At 42.8% G+C, this 21416-nt stretch overlaps 1 protein-coding gene across 6 annotated transcripts in view; it reads right to left on the bottom strand.

The window, feature by feature from the left end:
* The window catches only part of RGS7 (regulator of G protein signaling 7), a 134339-nt gene that overhangs the window by 55997 nt on the left and 56926 nt on the right, over positions 1-21416 (bottom strand). For all 6 annotated transcript variants that reach the window (XM_082215065.1, XM_082215068.1, XM_082215069.1 and 3 more), the window contains exon 3: positions 11414-11510. In XM_082215065.1, the coding sequence (XP_082071191.1) occupies positions 11414-11510 (97 nt within the window). The remainder of the gene's footprint in view (positions 1-11413; positions 11511-21416) is intronic.

Here is a 21416-nt window from a genome sequence, read left to right as displayed (position 1 = left end):
CATTCTTAAGGAAATCAGCCCTGTGAGTGTTCACTGGAAGGACAGATCCTGAAGCTGAGACTCCAATACTTTGGCCACCTCATGAGAAGAGAAGACTCCCTGGAAAAGACCCTGATGTTGGGAAAGATGGAGGGCCCAAGGAGAAGGGGACGACGGAGGACGAGATGGTTGGACAGTGTTCTCGAAGCTACCAGCATGAGTTTGACCAAACTGTGGGAGGCAGTGGAAGACAGGAGTGCCTGGTGTGCTCTGGTCCATGGGGTCACGAAGAGTCAGACACAACTAAATGACTAAACAACAACAACTATTATTATTATTATCTGCGGCTGATGTGAGTTGCAGTCCAAAACATTGGGGGTGTCCATTTAGACCAAACCAAGTTGAGTCCCTGGATTCCTTTGCAGATGACACCAAACTGGGAGGGGTGGCTAACACCCTAGAGGACAGGATCACACTTCAAAACGACCTTGACAGATTAGAGAACTGGGCAAAAATAAACAAGATGAATTTTAACAGGGAGAAATGTAAAGTATTGCACTTGGGCAAAAACAATGAGAGGCACAAATACAAGATGGGTGACACCTGGCTTGAGAGCAGTACATGTGAAAAGGATCTAGGAGTCTTGGTTGACCACAAACTTGACATGAGCCAACAGTGTGACGCGGCAGCTAAAAAAGCCAATGCAATTCTGGGCTGCATCAATAGGAGTATAGCATCTAGATCAAGGGAAGTAATAGTGCCACTGTATTCTGCTCTGGTCAGACCACACCTGGAGTACTGTGTCCAGTTCTGGGCACCACAATTCAAGAAGGACACTGACAAACTGGAACGTGTCCAGAGGAGGGCAACCAAAATGGTCAAAGGCCTGGAAACGATGCCTTATGAGGAACGGCTAAGGGAGCTGGGCATGTTTAGCCTGGAGAAGAGGAGGTTAAGGGGTGATATGATAGCCATGTTCAAATATATAAAAGGATGTCACATAGAGGAGGGAGAAAGGTTGTTTTCTGCTGCTCCGGAGAAGCGGACACGGAGCAATGGATCCAAACTACAAGAAAGAAGATTCCACCTAAACATTAGGAAGAACTTCCTGACAGTAAGAGCTGTTCGACAGTGGAATTTGCTGCCCAGGAGTGTGGTGGAGTCTCCTTCTTTGGAGGTCTTTAAGCAGAGGCTTGACAACCATATGTCAGGAGTGCTCTGATGGTGTTTCCTGCTTGGCAGGGGGTTGGACTCGATGGCCCTTGTGGTCTCTTCCAACTCTATGATTCTATGATTCTATGATTCTATGATTCTATGATTCTAGACTGCTATAGACCAAGTAACAAAGGGTCTAGAACCTGGGTCTCTAGGGCCAAAGGCCTTCAAATATTTAAGTCTCATTCTTCATAAGACAGAGAAAAGATCAGAGCTTTTCTTGTCTTGCTTATCACCCTTGATGGGGCTACATTATTTGTTCAATTTATGAGTTCATTGACAACAGGGCTGGATTTGTCAGTTTTAATTCTCTCAATTTCTCATTTCCCCATATTAAATTCAGTTCCCCACAATCCTGCAGCAATTTATAATAACAATAATTAAATTCTTATGAATTTGCGTGTTCAGACCCAGAGACCTCCCCACTAAATAAAGACACATTTGACTCAAATTTTAGTTTTGGTTTTTGGCAGAATTTAGGCCACAACTTTATTGATTACAGAAAGTGAGTGGTTGCATAGGCTCTGGTTCGACTAGCTTCCTGCACCCTTGCAGGTAGCGCTGACCCAGAGCTCTATCATAGGTCAGCCAAGGGTGAACACCTGAGGTAGGCAGAAAGCCCGGGAATGTCCACTCCCCAGATGCTCCCCTGGACTCAAGCACGGGCACAACCCCCTCTGGGGGGTTGACCAAACCAAGTTGAGTCCCTGGATTCCTTTAATGGAATACCCTTCACATAGGGATGGCGAGACCGTTCTCCCATTCCTATCACCTGAACCAGTGCCTATCCGCAACCTTACAATTTGCTACATGGCAGGCGAAACCCAAATGGCAACAGCCAATCAGCCAAGTGGGGAAAATTCCTGCCATGCCCCTATCCCAACAACAGACGACACACGACGGCATAGCAATGTCAATCGCAAAATACGCTAAATATAGGGAGAGGTGGGCGGGTGTTCCGATGCATGCACTGAAAGAGGAAGTCCTGGGTCACATGCATAGGCATATATAGGTCCCTCAATCCATTTAGGCTGCACCCCATTGGCCAGATTAAACCCAGCAACGAGGGACCTACCAATCGGGTGTTGTGGCTTGTCCAATATGCCCACCCACAACACAGGAGGTCAGTCTCCAGGTTTCACCGCAACATGTGCCCTCTTTGAGGGAGGACACATTTTAGTGCAAATTTCTCTCAAAATACACATTTTTGTATGCAGTCGGCCTTTTTGCAATACACCTTTCTGCAAAGCAATTTCCTGTCACACTTTCCTCTACTATATGCCTTTTTGCACATGTTGGTGGGCTGGAGAACTGCACTGCAAATTTCAGGGGTACATTAACTTTGAAGGATGGTGGTACTTTGGTGTTTCACAAAGTGCAGATTGGATAAAGGTGCACTTAATTGATACATTTGATACATTAATTGATATTTGATACATAGTGAGTCACCAAGCAATTTAGCAGATGTATACAGAAGTGTGTATGCAGCATCTCACAAGCATATGATTGGTATGGAGGCACCAGGAGCTAACCAGAACCACTGGTTCATGGCATTTGCACCAGCCAGGCTCAGTATAAGAGCACTTGCTTTGCAAACAGTGCTGTAAAGCCATACATGCTCAGCAGAGTAATCCATCCAGTTGTAAGACATTTGTGTCCCTGTCTGAAATCCAGGAGAACCGCTGTCAGCCATTGTAAATAAACATTGAGCTAGATGAGCAAAGGCTACTTCTTTTGCCCTGGGTTCTCATGTAACACTATTATTTTCCTAAGCACCAGGTGACCCCATGCCTGAGGTCCAACACTTCATGTTGCTTGTGGCAAAGGAGACAAATAATATTGAGCAGCAACATTGGATGGGAGGATCCAGCAGGAGCAGTCTATCTGAGTGTTGAAATGACTGCATGCCACCAGCTCAATGTGTGAAGCACTTATCAGACTGAAACAACCTGGAACTACAGGGGCAGCATCAACAAGATGACTCAGCCAACAAGATCAGTCAGCCTTGCATACGTCATAATATAGAGAACAGATGGCTGAGAGACACAGATACCATTTACATTAAATGTGCCTGTGCATCAGTGGCTGACTCACAAGGTCCTCGAGTTTTTTATTCTTCTTCAGAGCACAGAGCAAGCATTAATTCATGGTGATTTTAAAGAGGAGAGATAACTTGAATAAATCTAGTTGTAGACCTATACTATTTATGGGCCACCAGCATGAAAGGTTGCAATTCTGGGGTGGAAAAGAAGATGGTTCCCCCTTCACTGCACTTGGGAATGTTCAAGAGCCAGAGACAAGGCAGGGAGAGGGAAATCAACACCATCTTTTAATGGTCAGTCTTTCTACAAACTAAAATAACAATAACAACAACATAAATGATGAGGGTCATTTAATCCAACAACGTGCTCACTTGCCTGTGTAAAATAGTAACAGAAAATGTGTGTGTGCGTGCACATGCACATAATGATATTCTAGAACTGCACTCATGTCCATGGGAACAATCTGAGCCAAAAGGCTTCACTCAGGAAAAGGTAAAGGACCTCTGGATGGTTAAGTCCAGTCAACAGCAACTATGGGGTGCGGTGCTCATCTTGCTTTTCAGGCTGAGTAAGCCGGCATTTGTCCACAGACAGCTTTCTGGGAAGAAATTGTGATTCAAACTGCACCTTTCTCAATGAAGCACGCCACAAATCATTCACATAGTCTATCTGCAGTTTTCTTCTAGTCAATGGCAGACCAGCAGGCTTCAAGATTCATTTTGTCACAGAATCCTGCCCACGGCCGTTCCTAGGTGAGCTTGAACCATCAACCTTCTGGTTAACAGGTAGACACAATGACCCATTGCGCCACTACACACTAGGGTTAATTTGCTGCTGCTACCAACAGTAAAGTGGGGAATATATCTTCTTAATGGGTACTAACAGTAGAGATGGATGTCTTCCCATCAGAATACTTTAAAAGGACATTTTTAATAAGTTACATTTAAGTCTGTGATGACAATTCTGCAAAATTGTCACAGACTTCCATTAGTTTATTTGCTCTGCCTGCTCTGCTAATGCTCCAGATGGCTCAATCCGCTGGATTGGAAAGTAATCATAAGAAATGAAGAATTGCAAACTCAAACAAAACCTTTTAATGAGATTTGGTGTGCCAACCCCAACCCACACAATTTTCATTTGGTTTCTCTGAAAACGCAGGTGACCCTTGATCTTGACCAGTTTCTGGCTTTGAAGTAAACTATTAAAGGGTCAATGCTAATTTATGTCCACTCTTTAAAAATGAAATTGGGAGAGCCAAATCATCTCTGAATGCTAACGGTGTTTAAAGGAAGGCTTTTCACTTAATGAAAGCAGTATTCAGCTATTACTAATCACAGGCCAGAAAGTCTTCCCACCAGGGACACACTGAGATTGTAGGGTGAAATCTAAACTTATCTTCTAAAAAATAGTAATTGTGTCCTGTCACAGAATCATGGAACTATAGAGATGGAAGTGACCACGAGGGTCATTTAATTCAAGCCCCTGTGATGTAAGAGTTTTTTGCCCAACGTGGGGCCTGAGCCCACAACCCTCAGATCAAGAGCATCAAGCTCTACTGACTGAGCTATGTTGCCACCTCTGTCATCACTGCTTGTTATATAGTACCAACTAGGGTTGCCAAAAAGTGAAACACCCGCAAAGTTTAGGAAGGCCCCAGAATTGTTAAGCTCTTTTTCGGAACAAACCCAATTAGTTGAGCTTTTGGGAAAGCCTAACCCCAAAATAGTGATTTTAAGCTTTTTGATTGTACCCTTAGGTTGTTATGACAACAATTTATATATTACTTTGTTTAAGCGTTCAAAGCACTTCATGTACATTTACTCAGCAATCTTAGGGAGATACAAAAAATGTACCTTTCTGCAACACAAGCAAGCGAAACAAAACTTATTGTGAGATCTAAGAGTTCCAACCTGGGGGCTCAAACTGAAGAGAACAAAAGCAATGACTGTTATAAAAGGGAGGGCAAACATTTTGTGGCAAACTTGAACCAGGCCAATCAAAGCTTTGAGAGAATATTCCTCAATGGCCCTTGAATAACTATCACAGATCTGCATGAATGGATGTTGTTTGCCTTTACAAGATATAAATTACACAGCACTTGGGGGGAAATCATGCAACATATGTTTCCCATAAGCACAAGCGTAAACAGCATTCTAACATGTCACTATGGATTTACTGACATCTCTTTTTACCAGAAAGTGGTGCATGATGGATGAAGCTTACAATTCTAGTGCATAAGAAGCCAAAGACTAAGCCAGAATCGGAGCCTGTTACCATCTACTGAATTATATTTGTACGACAGACCACTGGAGATCTGAAATGCCACCAAATTTCTTACAATAGGTATTCCAGGTACTAAGAGGTGGCATCTCTTAGATCACAACAGCTCATGCCAAAACGTTTTAATGTTTCTGCTGCAACAGATTAATGCAATGACCCCTCTGGAATTTACTCCCAAATCTCAGTGTTGCGTGGTGTTATTTGCCCTACCAAAAAACTTGCAAATGGAATGTCAAATGACTGAATTAAACCAACTGTCTCCTTCACAACCTTCATCTAATATATACCCATGGTTGACAATTGTTTGATGGTTTCCCTGTTATTGCTTCAGCTGTGACCGCAAGCGTGGGAGTGGCATCATCCAATAAGCAACTTGCTATATGCAGCTCCCCCTCAGCTTGTGGGGGGGGGCACAGGGGCTGCATCAGGAGGGGGAGCCTGGGAAGGCCCAGTGCATGCCTGGATCTCTCTATTCAGCCCTTCAATTAGCAAAAACAGTTTTCACAGTATAATTTCCAGAAGCGATATCCAAGGCTGTGTAGGCACAGGAGGAATGAATCTGCATTAATTGGAAATGTGACTTCATTACAGATCAATTAATCCATACTGAATATGTCTGAATCATTTAATTCAAATTTACACTCTCTAGTCTTCAAAGCCCTCAGCTGACAAATGCCCCCATTAATGGTCATTAACCCCATCTCATCTGTAAGAAGATCCAGGAAATTTCTCTCAACAAAAGACTGGGGTTAAATCGAATCAGAGTGCATAATTTAATTTAACAAAATGGGATCATAAACACAAAGGTTTAATTAATCCAGATTGCTTTGAAGGACCAGCCACACCACAGTAACTCCCCACTCACCTCCCCCTGCTTTGGTGATTTGTTTTTGTGTTGTGCTGAACTGTGAAACCTCATTTAAATTTATATATATATATATATATATATGCAGGTTTTGGTGTCTTCGGGTGTCTTCCCGTGTAAGAGTCGGGGTGTCTGGGCGACGTTTCGACGAGGTCTCACTCGTCGAAACGTCGCCCAGACACCCCGACTCTTACACGGGAAGACACCCGAAGACACCAAAACCTGCATTCCTGTACCCGTGAAAATCTACGAAAGCATATATATATATATATATATATATATATATATATATATATATCCCATCAGAAAAATAGATATATAAATTATTGGATTGGGTGAGGGTGAGGACCCTAGCTTGGTGGTAGACCATCTGCTTTGAAAGCAAATCCCTGGTTCAATCCCCATAAGATCCCCGCCTGATACCCTGTATTGCATGCTACCCCAATCTCTGAGTGGTGCGAGATTCCAGGGGTTCCAGCGCTTACCCAGGGACTATGTTTTCCTTTGAAAATGAGGCACAGTGGAGACTGCAGTGTCTTTATAATATATGGTTTATTTACACATATATACAACCTGAACCTATGATGGAGGGGCTCACAGCATTCACACCCCAAGAAGATCTTGCTTCTCCCATAGCCACAGCCTTGGATTTGAGCGGAAATCAAACAATGTGTGCTCTTATGCTCTCTCTCTCTCTCTTGGCCTTTTTCAGCCTATCACCTCCCCCTTAGGTCACATCACAGGAAACTCTACTCCGAACTCTGGCAGGAGAAGGGGTCCCATCCATTTGTCTTCGGCACAGAGCCCCCTCTCCATAGCTTTCTTAATGGGACATCACTTTTCCTTTGTTTTTTAAATGGCTCATCACACCAGGCATTTACCTCATTAGGAGGCTAGCCTGTTATATTTTAACACTTGCTGAATCCAGGGGTCCCATGTCTGGCACCCAGTTTAACACTCCAGGTCTTGATTAATTTCTAACACTTGCTGGATTATAGGTGTCTGGCACCCCCAAACTCATAACACCTGGGAAGTCACTGCTGGTCAAGGTACTGAATAGCTCATTGTGTTGGAGAAACCAATGGTGTGCCTTTGTATCAGGCAGCTTGCTATGCTAATTTGGATCTAGGCTTGGTCATGATTAGAGCAGATCCACCGTAATCAATGGGATGTAAAGTAGCACTAAGGTCCCAATGGCACTAAATATTTAGGTGGCGCTGTGGGTTAAACCACAGAGCCTAGGACTTGCTGATCGGAAGGTCGGCGGTTTGAATCCCTGCAAAGGGGTGAGCTCCCGTTGCTCGGTCCCTGCTCCTGCCAACCTAGCAGTTCAAAAGCACGCCAGTGCAAGTAGATAAATAGGTACCACTGCGGCAGGAAGGTAAACGGCGTTTCCGTGCACTGCTCTGGTTCGCCAGAAGCGGCTTAATCATGCTGGCCACATGACCCAGAAGCTGTATGCTGACTCCCTCAGCCAGTAAAGCGAGATGAGCGCCGCAACCCCAGAGTCGGCACAACTGGACCTAATGGTCAGGGGTCCCTTTACCTTTACCATACCACTTTAAACAGCCATGGCTTCCCCCAAAGATCTTGGAAACTGTAGTTTAACTGTAGTGCTGAGAGTTGTTAGAAGACCCCAAGAGAGCTGCAATTCCCAGAGTTTCCTGGGAAAGGGGATTGATAATTGTTAAACCACTCTGCACCCTCAAAAACCACATTTTCTAGAATTCTTTGCCATGACTATTTAAAGTGCTGTGATGTATACTGCAGACGGGGCACAAGTCTGGATCCATCCCATGGTGTCTAACATGCATTTAAAGAGCTGTGGAATATTTTTTTAAGCAATGCTCTACAGTACATTATCTAACAATATCAAGCATAGAAAGCTATTATACATCATTTCTTTGATTAATATATCAGGTTTCCTTCACTTATCATTAGTTCAAGCCATTCTGCCTGCAATCACAGCTCCGAAAATGAAACCTGGACTGCATAAATCAAGTGCCTCCTCTTATTACTGATATTCTAATCAACACCAGACAAGAAGACACCTAAACTCATCAGTGTGATTATCTCTGTTGATTGTTTCATGTGATTAAGGTATTAAATGGCCACTTTCCTGTCAGCTGCTCTCGAGAATTAAGGAATGCCAGTTTGCTTCACGGCCTAGATGCTAACTTTGCAATGGATATAAAGGGAAAGATCCCAAGATGAGACTGCGGCCAGTCATTCATTTTAACATTAACAAGCCTCTCTAATGAGTAAATGAAGAAGTCACATCCTCAGTTTACTGATGAAGTCTGTCTAGCAGGGAAATCCTGTGGTAATTTCCATCCATTATAACCATCTTGCCAATAAATTGACAAACTTGAAATGAAACATTTTGAGATAAGTGAAGCAGCTTCTATCCTAGGTAGGCCGTGAAAAATGTGAAAGTGATCCATTTCCCCTCATGTTTGCTACCAGCAAAATCTGGGATATGTTCCCCCAGGATCCCTGTGACTCTCCAGATGTTGATTGACAACAATGCCCATAATAATAATTTTATTATTTATACCCCGCCCATTTGGCTGGGTTTCCCCAGCCACTCTGGGCAGCTCCCAACAGAATATTTAAAACATGATAAAACATCAAACATTGACTATGATGACCAACTGACCACTGACCATGCTGTTTGGAGCTGATGGGAGTTAAAAGTCCAACAACATCAGGAGAGCCCAGATTCTCCACCCCTGATCTTACTTTTTTGAGCTTGCTGTGGTATAACTATCCTACCATGAAAAAACGACAAAAATCCTATAAGAAACTGAGCAAACAAAGTAGACATTTGCATAGACATTTAGATTAACCACCTGGGCAATGAGTAGGATTGAAATTTAGGTCACCAAAACAAAGATGCAAAGTGCATTTCATCAGTAGATTCTGAATTGGTTCCAAAGTACTTAGATCTAAAGCTGGGTAGATTTGGAAATTCAACTCTAGGGTACCATTAACATCAAATGAAAACATTATTTCCATCATAGTTTCACTTTGAATAAATAGGGTTTAGTTATAAATGTATTTAGAAGAGAAGCTGTAGGCAGGATTTTTGTCAGGAATGCTAATTTAATTATCAGTCATTAAGAATTTGCGCAGGGATATCTGTACAACAGGAGAATTGTGTTTCAAGGGCATATAAACACTTTTATCAATTTTATCAATAGATAAAATTGGAGGGCTTGTCCCCAGAGGGAATCCCATCATTGGATCTAACAGCAGGCAGTTGAGGAGGCTTAATCTTAAAAGGATTATTTTCCTTCCACCAAATATCTTGGGAGAAAATAAACATTAGTTTATTTTATCTGATTTTGCAAGTCATTTTCTTGTCAAAGCCTTAGCTCTTCCAGACACCTTGGCATCAAGGAGCGACAATTTTTATTAACTCAAATGCTTTGAGTTAAAGAGACAAAAGCAACTGTCAGAGCTGCTTCTAGATCCTGCTCACAGAGGATCACGCTAGCCAGCGGTCACTTTGTAAAAGTCTTTATTGAGTTACAGTTTCCATTCTCAAGCTGCTGCGTGCAGCTCTACGTCTTATGGGTTAGACCGGCGAAGCTCCGTCTGAGTCTCCGCCCCCTGTACACCAGCTAAGTACCCTAGCCTTACTCCACCTTTTCCGCCTGACCGTTCTTCTCTGGGTCCCTCTGCCCCCCCGTGGTCTCTTCCTTTCTGGACGCTTCTGACGCTGACCCCCCGGACCCTTCTGTCTCCTTGCGTCGGGCTTTAGGACCTGGCTCCCTTTCCGGGCTGCTTACTGCGCCACCTTCCTGTGTATTTGAACTTGGCGCGTGCGCCCAACCTTCCACTTCCCGCCTGACCGTTTCCTCGCTCCCCGATGGAGGTGTGGCCACTCCTGACTCATGTCCTCCCTCCTGCTGCGAGCTGCCAGAGCTCGGTACCTGGCGCCCTTCCTCTCCACTGCGTTCTGTTGGTGATGCTGGCCCCGATTTCCAACTGCTGCTCTCTGAGCCCCCTCTGGACCCTTCTTCCTGGGGTGTCCCCCTAAGCTCCCCCCTTGCTCTGGCCACTGGCGCTCCTTCCTGTGAATCTTCTGATTCACTGGAAAGACTCGGAGATCTCGGGTCGTCGTCATCACTCATCTTTTCTTCTGCCTCCTCCCCCTCGCTCTCTGTTTCCTCCCTTGCCCTCGCCTCTGCTCCTGAACCCCTGACAGCAACCAAATAACGTGAATCAATTTCACTCCTCCTTCCCCTCTCAACAGTTGTTCATACATAAAAACTCATCACATCCCCTTCACTTCTTTGCATCCGCAAGCCTCTCTGGTCCCCCCTACTTCTCTTTCTTTAAAGCACATTACACATACAATGTACAAGCCTTTTGCTCCTGTATTCCCAAAGATCCCGCTTCAGATGCTCAGATGTTAAGATAATGCACTACCACAGCATGCAATGTATGGGGAGCTCAATTGGGGCCTCTGCTATATATATATATACTTTGGGGGGAGCTCTTGGTACAGTTTCAATTATGCTCCCAACTTCCCCAATGACAGAAGGGAAGGGTGGATAGGAGCTGAGCTTGACTCAAGTTCAAAAGTGGCAGCAGCACCCATTGCTGAAGAATATCCAGCAGCCCAGCAGGGAAAGCTTTCTTCCTCCAACTCCTTCACTTTCTGCTTTGTCTTCTCCTTATTTTTCCTGCTTGGGATCCACACCCTCCTTGGGCCTTATCTCCCAGTTTGTCAGGTGCAGTCCTTAATCTGCCCACCCACATCTGGGACTCTTAGCTCTACATCAACAAGCTGTGCCTGTCCCCTGGAACTCCTGAATGGTGGCAATGCCATCTTCTCTTGATTTTATTTAATTGAATACACATAACAACGCTCACAGCTCAACAGATGGTTCCAGAATCATGGAGCTAATGACTTCCTTGCTTGCTTTGTGTTTTATCTTGGTGTTTGAGCTATCATCGTCCACATATATCTGCTACAGCCAATGCGTTTCCAACAGGACATAAGGTACATTTTGAACCTTACCAGAGAAGACACTGGGAATCTTGGAAAGAAAACTTTTGACTGTACGAATGAGAATCCCGTTTTTCTCATCTTGCATACGAGCTATGACATCTTCCATCTGGGCAAAAGAGAAAGAAAGAAAACAAACAAATTGCATCACTGCAATTACCATGTGAAGAGACGTAACTGATTTTCTCAGAAAAAAAGAACCAGCACCTGAAGATTACATTTGTTTCTAATGAGATATCCAATAGGTGAAGTTTATGAAGAGTTCAGTATGATGAAATGGTGAAAAGCTATACAACAAAACAAGAAATCTCTCCCACAGCTTCTACAAGAGCAAGTTTTTTTTCAGTCACCCAGGGCCCTGCAGGTTCAGAGGAACAAAGGTGACACTGTCTAGTGACCATCCACTATGACTAGCTCCAGGAGCCTAGTAGGGTTTTGTGCTGGTATTTCGGTGTTCCCCACTTTTAAGATTAGTAGAGTTTTCAGAGCAGCTTGTTATCAGCATAAAGATCCACTGTCTTCACATGCAAAGTCTTGGCTATGGCTGAAGTATTCCTCTGTATAGTGGACTTTTGAGGATTAGTTCCTATCTGATATGAATGCCCAGGTACAAAATACACAGCAGATGCGCACTTGAATTATGCTTATTATCCTTCATCATCCTTAAAATACATGCAGTCTATATTTTAAGGAGAATGGAATATAGCAGTTTGATACATACCTAAAATACATACTCATGTATTTTATACTAGAGTACTCTCATCCAAGTACAAAAAGACTCACAGCAACTCACACTAAATTGGTTCTGACATAGCTCTGAACTGAAGGGAAAGTCAGGGACAGAGCCTAAGGAACTGCCAAACCAATACTTTTTACTCAAGAATCACTGTGTGTCCACCACCACTTTCTGTCTTCCAAATGACAGCAGTTGCAAGTAAATCCCCCACCACACACACACACACAGTCCATAAAGAACATGTCCCCTATGAGGTGATTGGAGCTGAGCAATGTAGTAATACAAAACATTTATTAAGTCATTTATAAAAAGTAGTAGTCCAGTGTTAGCTGCTTTAAGGGCTGGTTTCTGAAACCAAACATTTGGTTTAAAAGCACTGAAAACTGTTCGCTGAAATTTCTCATGTTCAAGGACAGCATTTGTGATAGTATGGAACCTGGAAAATCTAAACCTCAACTTTCTGATTAAAGGCTTGCCTAATCCACATAAATTAGATAGATTAGTAATTTGGGGGAGGGTCGTGGAGTCCCAATCTGTCACCAACGGTTCTCAGATAAGACATTTCACATGAAAACATAGCTTTTTACACAGAAAGCAGCCTGTTGTGCATGGTCATCATACTCTGAAAATAAGGGAAGAATGTGAAATAAGATTTGTATCTTTTAAGACAGTTCAAACAATTGTACGCTTTGATTTTTGTGACGGTTGGTTTACCCAGAAACATTACTGAGCTCTGCTATATGTTGTTCTGTGTGAGTTTTGGAGAAAGTTCACTGGTGCCTGACTCATTGCAACTCATTCTTTTTCTTAAGCACAACAGAATAAAAAAAGAACATAAGCCAAAAAGTAATGACAAAATATGTATCAGATTGCTACACAGATAAAAACTTGATTTAGAATTTCAGCTCCCCACTCCCCATCCTGTTTAAATATATGTAGGAACTATATATGGATAAATCTGTCAATTGTGGTTACTCTCAGTGTCTCATTTTTCCAATCTTAACTTCAGTTCCCCACACTTCTACATCAGGGTGCATTTTTTAAAGTTGTTTTGAAAATTCATCTGTATTTTAATGTGACTTTCACCTAATGTTTCTATGCAATTGTGCCTACTATACACAAGTTTGCAAAACAATTCCGTATAAAACAAACAATTTTTGTATAGCTTTTTTATACTAATATATGTATATGTATTTTCACGCACACTTTGTCCTAGCAAAGGGCTCCTTGGGGAGGAAGGACAGGGTATGGATTCAATAATTAACAATGATAATAAAAAATATATACATTCTGTACACTACTTGTGGCTGAAGAAGTGCAAATTTTGGAGAATTGCACATTTCAAAGTATGGCTGTGTTTCAGTTCTCATATTGTTTCAGAAAGGATAGGTTAGGGAGGCTTGTCTTGTCTCCCAGCTGTTGCCTTCCACATGAAGACAGTTGTAGATGGAGCATTCACTTCAGGCCACACCCTGCCTGCTCTCCGCCCTCCAGTGCCGGAGCATGAAGCTCTGCCACTGTCCATACCTCAGCCTAAAAAACCTTCAGTAACTGCCTGCCTACCCCCTAAGTCCCCATATAAAGGCTTAGCCTTGCTTCCCTTGAAAGCAGCCCGAGTCTTCAGCCTGGGAAGAAGTTGAGAGGTTTGAAAAATGAAACCAGCAGCCACTGACTAACTGTCCCATATTTGTGTATATTACAACATATCAATGGTTAGGAAAAACCAGGAAACAGAAACCCACATCAATGGTGAACCAACAAAATCTCTGCCCACCATTCTCTGTTCAAGATCACATCAAATATCACCCTCACTATAAGTCACATGGCTAGGAGAGCACGTATCTCCCTATTAATGCTGTATAATAGGTTTTCCTGGCATTGAATTGATCTTATTTTACAAAATGGAGGCTGCATGCTTAGCTGGGGAATATGTTCCCATTGAACCGAGTACCTTTTGGCTCACAGCTCTATTTCCATCATGCACAATCCCAGTTTCTGTGTTTTCTACTTTACAAACATGCATTAATTTCTTCTGCAAAACATTAGGCCCTCCTGCCTGTATCCCAAATCTCTTCTCCACCACTCAGTGCCTAGAACAATGGAACATGTGTAATAGCTTAATTGGGGCAATCCAATGAAATCTTCTTCTAGTTTTGATCAAGTAGTCTAATCTGGGGAGTGGCAGCTGTTCCCTGGCATAAATTTCCTCCCTTACTGATATGCCGCTGTTCGCTTCCTAAACTCCACTGTAAAGGATAAGCTCCTTTTGCTTTGCCTTGGCATTTAGCCTCTTGTGGTTCATTTATCTCCTTATCTGTTTAAACCAGACCAGCTCTGACAAAGCAGCAGAGCATTTCAGTCTGAACCTTTCTTTTCAGAAGGCTACAAATCCTTCATGTGTGCAAGGAGCAAAATAGCTGCTGAGATTAAACGAGAGAGAGAGAGAGAGAGAGAGAGAGAGAGAGAGAGATCTGCGACAAATAAGCAACCTGCTGTTTGCACCACAGAGCTGCAACAGAAATTAGCAGACATAGACATACAGATGAAGGACACCTATGTTTCCAGTAAATGTCAGAAAATCTGGATTTGATGTTTACTGGATGTTAAAATGTTGGATTAGGACTGGTTTTCAATATTGCAATATATCACCAGCTAAACATCATACCAAAATATCACCATGTCTGAAATCAGAACGTGAATGGGCTAATGTGCTGGCAACCACTACTACTCAGGCACCTAAAACTGATACAATTTAAGAAAAAACCTTTAACAAATTGTTACAACTGTTATTTTATAGTACAGAGCAATGGGGCAGCAAATATCATAAGAGAAGTGATGACTGGCCTCACAGTTTTTCCCATATCACAATTTTTTACATAGAGCACACACACACGCACACACATTGTGATTTGTGATATATCGCCATGTCAAATATTATGAAACCGTTATCACAATGTGGACTTAAAACCAGTGGCGTAGCGTGGGGGGTGCAGGGGGGCCGGCCGCACCGGGTGCAACATCTGGGGGTTAGGGGGCGCAAATCCACGGGTTAGGGGGCGCAAATCCACGGGTTAGGGGGCGCAAATTATTTGCCTTGCCCCGGGTGCTGACAACCCACGCTACGCCACTGCTTAAAACCAATTTTGGACGACGTATCAATACATTTTCCAGCCCTTGGAGAGACTCAGATTCAAATCCCCACTCAGCCATGAAGCTCCCTGGGTAACCTTGGGGCAGCCACCAAATCTCAACCTCACCTACCTCACAGGGTAGTTGTGAGAATAAAATGGGGCTATTACGTACACTAACTTGACCTCCTTGGAAGGAAAGCTAGGCTACACATTTTAAAAAATCTGTTATTTCAGGAGGTCAGTGAGAAATAATATATGGTGGATTACCAGATACTATTCTTTTTCCTTGAATCTCTCTCTGTGTGTGTGTTTGACCTATATAGCCTTAAAATTTATTTACAATATTTATGCACAATTTTTCCCTACATAAGTTCACATTGGCAGGTTGGAATTATATGTGCACTGGGAGCTGTTGTTTTGAAGTGTTTACAATAGCATCTCATTTAACTATTGGTATTGTTTGAACAATTCTAGAATGAATACTTTTTTTAAAAAAATGTGATTTGTGCACACAAATGAAGCAATATATGTACTTATCCTCCATCTGATAAAGGCAGTGGGGGGAGAAGGCAGGAGTAACCAGTGGCCCTCCACATGTTGCTGGAATACAATCTCATAATCCTTGATAATTGGCCATGCTGACTGGCGTTGATAGGAAATAAAGTCATTTTTTCTACATAGGTTAGCTATCCCTACATTAAACTCTTTCAACATAAGAATATAAATACTCTTGGGGGCTTCCTACCTGTATATGTGCACATGAGTGCCAGTGTGTTAAGTGTGTTACATATGGCACTCTCAGAGGGATATATGGTGGGATAACCATGTTTATATACACTTATTCTTGAGAATAATGTACATAGGAGGGAAATCTGTTTGTTAAAAGCACCCGTGCATAGTGGTTTGAAAAGCACAATGCTATATAGCTACTGATTAACAAAACAACACTTCAGCAGCACAGAAGAGGTTGTTATAATCAAAGATATGATGACAGAAGATATCAAGCAGTAATCAGTTTGTCTTTTATCACCCCTCCCTTAGGAACGTTCTGTTAGTTAGGACAACATTTGAAAAATCAAAAGATAACTGAGTAGCATAATGCAATATGAAATTACATTTCTTCTTTTCTTATTTCAAATTAATTTTGATATTTAGTGACCGAGGTGTTAAGACCTGGGCTGGATCTTGACACATCAAATAAGCGTTTCAGTTAAATGCATTGTAAATTAAAACAAGGAAAACAGGTGGGGGGGGGACGGGACAACAGATATAAATTGCTTTTTCTTTTCAATCTAGCTGAGTCCTTGGACACAAGGCATCAGGATTCCAACCCAACCTCTACCAAGGACTCAAGTCAAGTTATGTTCAGAGCTGTAAAATGGGTATAACTTCAACGTCTTTTGGGTTCTTAGGTTATGTGTACAAACTCAATCCCAGACCAGACAGCAGAGCTATGGCTAGCTGAGGGCAAAACATACTATCTTGCAAAAGTGAGGATCAGCTGTCATTCTCTCAACTCTTACATAACAGCCATGGCTTCTTCCATAAATATTGGAAGGAAACTCAGCAGGTGCTCCTATACTGCTCTTTCAGACTTTAGGCTGCATGGAATATTTGACAATATTTGTCTCAGATGTAGACAATGCCACAACTGATCAGTCAGTTTAATCACCCACTTGACTAGCATCCAGTCCCTAGTTTAACGGGATTCCCCCTGAGATTTCATCTTTGGCCACAATCCACACAACTCCTCCACACAAACATATGTCAAAGACAGCATCCTCCAAAAATCTTTCCCCCTACAGTGCATCAAAATCTATCTTAAAAACAAGAACAGGGTATTGAAATTCAGAAGCCTCATCAGCACAGAAGACAGAAAGGACTTGCCATATTTATTGCTCTAAACTCTTCTCTGGATCAAAGCCAGTCTACTCAACTAGGTTGCATCTTCAGCTACATGACCATTTCACTTAATGGGCTTGAGCTGAGCAGGTGCAACAAGGAAGGCTTCTTGGGTTTTTCCAAATGGGATGGGAGGAAACTGATTTTGATCATAAGCAAGGCTTGGACTTTCATCCCCACCCATCCCTGCAATGGTCTAGTCCAAACGGCACCACTGTCGCCTTCCACAGTTGTGATCAGAATGTTAAAAGCAGCTTGCCTGAGTTGTCATATCAGTGGAAGCTTCCAGTTCCAGCCAAACACATGCTGGGGAATTGTCACACCAGTTAGTAGTTGGCTAATGCCAAAATAGCGCAATATGTGACACAATAATTTCACGACACTTGGCAACACTTTGAAGTTGCTTGCCCATATATTTCTCCCCTTTTGATTGCCTATGTGTGTTTCTATCCATTTAAATTTTAATAACTTGAATATGGCAAAAAAGAAAACCCTCCAAGTTATTCATAGCTCCAGCTCAGATCTCTTGCAAACTAGGCTATGCTGGCTTGGGATTTTATCGTGCTGCCAGCTCCGGGGTTTAGTTTTCAAACTGCAAGAGCAAAAAAAGAAAAGCAGTGTCTAGTAAAAGAAGGTCCTGTATCAAGGTAGACCATTTTTGACACAAATTTCCCAAAGGAATGGTTGTAATCATGCCAACCTAGCAAGTCTTATGCTCTTGCAAATTTGCATACAAAACCCAACTACCAAGAGCACCCTTTGCATTTTCTTATTCCATTAACAATGGCCAGTGAAAGCTATTTCACAGGGATGAAGAAGGTGCCTTATCTGGAAGCAGATATCTGATCAATCAATCTCACTGATGTATATGTGCCCACTGGCAGTATTTCAGACAAGGGTCTCTCCCAAGCCTGCCTGGAAATGAATGCAACCCATTTCACAAAAAGAAAAATGTATTGCTGATAAAATGAATGCATTAGAAATACTGGATCAAGTGTAGCACAGCATTGCTCTTCATCTCGTAATGTTAAAATCTTATTAGTTTAATTATTTCTAATACTCCATTGTTTATCAGGCAGCATATAAATAATGTTAATAAATAATATACTTATTACAACTTATTATAACAAAAGAAGCCAGAAGCTCTAGCTATCTTTTCGACTTTACATTTGAGAAGGGAAGCTGCTAATGTGTGGCCTATCATCTTAACAGAAGAGAACAGGTACTCATCCAGATTCATACAGGAGCCGATCCAGCTAATGACCACCTAAATACAGAGGACATTTTCAAACCCAATATCCTTCTGATCCTTTGAGTGTTCCAGCCAATGTGGGAGTGCATGAGAAATAACAAATGCTCAGCAATGATAGTGTCAGCCTTAATTTTCTTCTGTGACAATGTGACAGACCTTGGTGTACAAAGGGCAAAGCAGAGGACATGGCAAACAAGAACCTTAATGGCACTTTTTATACAGCCTTGCATATCCTGCCCCTAAACAAACGGTATATATGTGAACAACTGTTTGACAACATAAGATCCGTTGGAGAATATCCAAGGGAGAAGTAAACATTTAGAAGCCAGGGATGCTCCCATTCATTCAGATGTTCTATTCTAAGATTGAATAACGCAACTATTCCTCTACGGCTTTATCTCATATTTCGTATTCAAGTCTGTTTTCATTTTTAATCATAGTTATTCTTTTTGCTCAGCTGAATTATGGACATCCTGATCTTTCAGTTGCTAGAGTGCCAAAAGGCGTCTATGAATAAAATAGACAGAGGTTGGCCAGGCATTATGAGAGCAGATGTTTCATTTTATATCTTCATTTAAAAAATTAAGAAATACAATGCCTATGTCATAGCTTATGCCCAGCAAAAATACATAACCCATAAAGAAAATCTCAGTTGCCAATTACCCTTTAAATCTCCCGTTGAACTGAAAAAAGGCATCAGCATCTCCTCTGTGGTCCTCTCACCCATTCCTCCCCAGGGTCATGCCATCCATGATAAGCAGGACTCCAGGTAAGCAGCATACAGATGAGGGGTGGGGATGGAAGACATGATCATGGAAGGAATGAGTGTCCAGAAGCAAAACAGATTGTTATCCTTTCTCCCAGTTCAGCTGGACATTTACGATGCAATACTATACACGCCTACTTATAAGGAAGCCCCATTCCGTTCAATGAGATTTAACTCTAGAGCAAGAGATTTACAAATGATCTTGTATATAATTCTGTGTACTCTGGCTCAACAAAGGTAACAATATTATTGTGCACATGCACACATGCACACATTCCCATTATGACAATGAAGAAAATAATTATGATTATGATCCAGCAAATCCTCCACTTAGCTCCATAGAGTTTTTTCTTCTTCTTCTCCAAACAGTGTGTGTACACATATCCCTTAAACTAACCTCAGTGCTTAAATTGTTGCTGTTGTTTAACTTAGGATAACTTGCAAACAACTTGCAGTGCAGCACAGCCAGGATACTATTGTGAGACGTGCATACCAGCTTCTTGAATTCCAAAACAAGCTACATATATTGCAAACCCCAAACCTAAATCTCCTCTGCTGAAATGCTTTTGTATGTGTTTATAAAATGGACCCTTTGCCTGTTTTCTTAATGAACTGTTTTAACTTGTAACTAGAGTTGAGCTGAAAGCTTTATCTAATTTATAACCTATCTAATTTATATTTATTTATTTTTAGTGAAAATGGGGGTGTGGGGTGGGTAAATTGGGGGACAGGAGACTTACCAGAAAAGCAACAGTTCCTTCCCCACCTTTCCCCCACCTTTTTAAGGTGGCACCTTAAAAGTGGGGTGGGGGGAGGTGGGGAAGGAACTGTTGCTTTTCTAGTAAGTCTCCTGGCCCAGTGACTGCCATTTTTCACCCACATTGACCATTGGAGTGTCCTAGATCATAAATTTCCAATAGTAATAAGTACTTGTTACTCAAGTTCTCCTAACGGAGAATGGTTCAATCACAACATAAAAGGTTACATTCCAAATGCAGTTTTCTTTAGACCACCGAAGTCTATTGGGTCAAACTAGACAGTTGCTAAATACATAGCATGCAGCTACATCTCTAGCTTTTGACACCAAAGGGAATTCCCCTTCGCCTAGGCTCCCAACTACTATGTTAGTACAGTGGGAGCTCAGGTTACAGACGCTTCAGGTTACAGACTTCGCTAACCCAGAAACAGTACCTCAGGTTAAGAACTTTGCTCCAGGAGTAGAACAGAAATCACACCGGCGCGGCGCGGCAGCTGCAGCGACAGGCCCCATTAGCTAAAGTGGTACCTCAGATTAATAACAGTTTCAGGTTAAGAACGGACCTCCAGAATGGATTAAGTTCATAACCAGAGGTACCACTATAGCTTTCATTCCAATCAAACTGGGAAGAGAAGAGGTAAGTCTTCACTCCTTGCCACTGCTTTCCTGATAAAAGATTCCCTCTGGGCCTGTAGTTAATAAGAAAAACATTAGATACATACCTGCATGCTATGTAGTGAACGCCTAGTTAACCCTATTCCACTCTCCTCAACTCCCACACCATCCTGGAGCCACCACTGCTCACTTCAAAAGACCAGGGCTGTTTTTACACTTCTGAATGAAACAATAAAAGCAGATAGTGTGATCTAAATACATTCTGAAGTTAAGGTTGAAACCCACTGTCAGGGGTTCAGGAGCAGAGACGCAGAGAAGGGAGGAAGCAGAGAGCGAGGGGGAGGAATCCGAAGGGAAAATGAGTGATGATGACGACCCGAGATCTCCAAGCCTAAGCAGTGAGTCAGAGGACTCCCAAAAGGGAGCCCCAGTGAGCAGAGCAAGGGGGGGATCCGGGGGGACACCCCAGGAGGAAGGGAACAGAGGAGATTCAGAGAGCAGCAGCTGGAAGTCGGGACCCACGCTCATAACTGAGGGCGGCAGCAGCTGGAAGTCGGGACCCACGCTCAAGACTGAGAGCAGCAGGGAGGAAGGTAGCCAGGCATCGGGTTCCGGAGGCTGTCAGCAGGAGGGAGGGCACGAGTCAGGGGTGGTCACGCCCTCCTCAGAGAGCGAGGCAACGGTTAAGAGGAAAGTAGAGAGTTGGGCGCGCGCGCCAAGTTCAAATGCAGCGGAAGCTGGAGCAGTAAGCAGCCCGGAGAGTGAGCCAGGTCCTAAAGCCCGCCGCAAGGAGGCAGAAGGATCAGGGGGGTCAGCGTCAGAGGAGAGTAGAAGGGAGGAGGCCCAGGGGGGCAGA

The sequence above is a fragment of the Podarcis vaucheri genome (assembly GCF_965113315.1).
Source record: "Podarcis vaucheri genome assembly, chromosome: 3".
Taxonomy (NCBI): Eukaryota; Metazoa; Chordata; class Lepidosauria; order Squamata; family Lacertidae; genus Podarcis; species Podarcis vaucheri.
The sequence above is the reverse complement of the archived record's forward strand: the minus strand, read 5'-3'. Positions and strand labels throughout refer to the sequence as shown.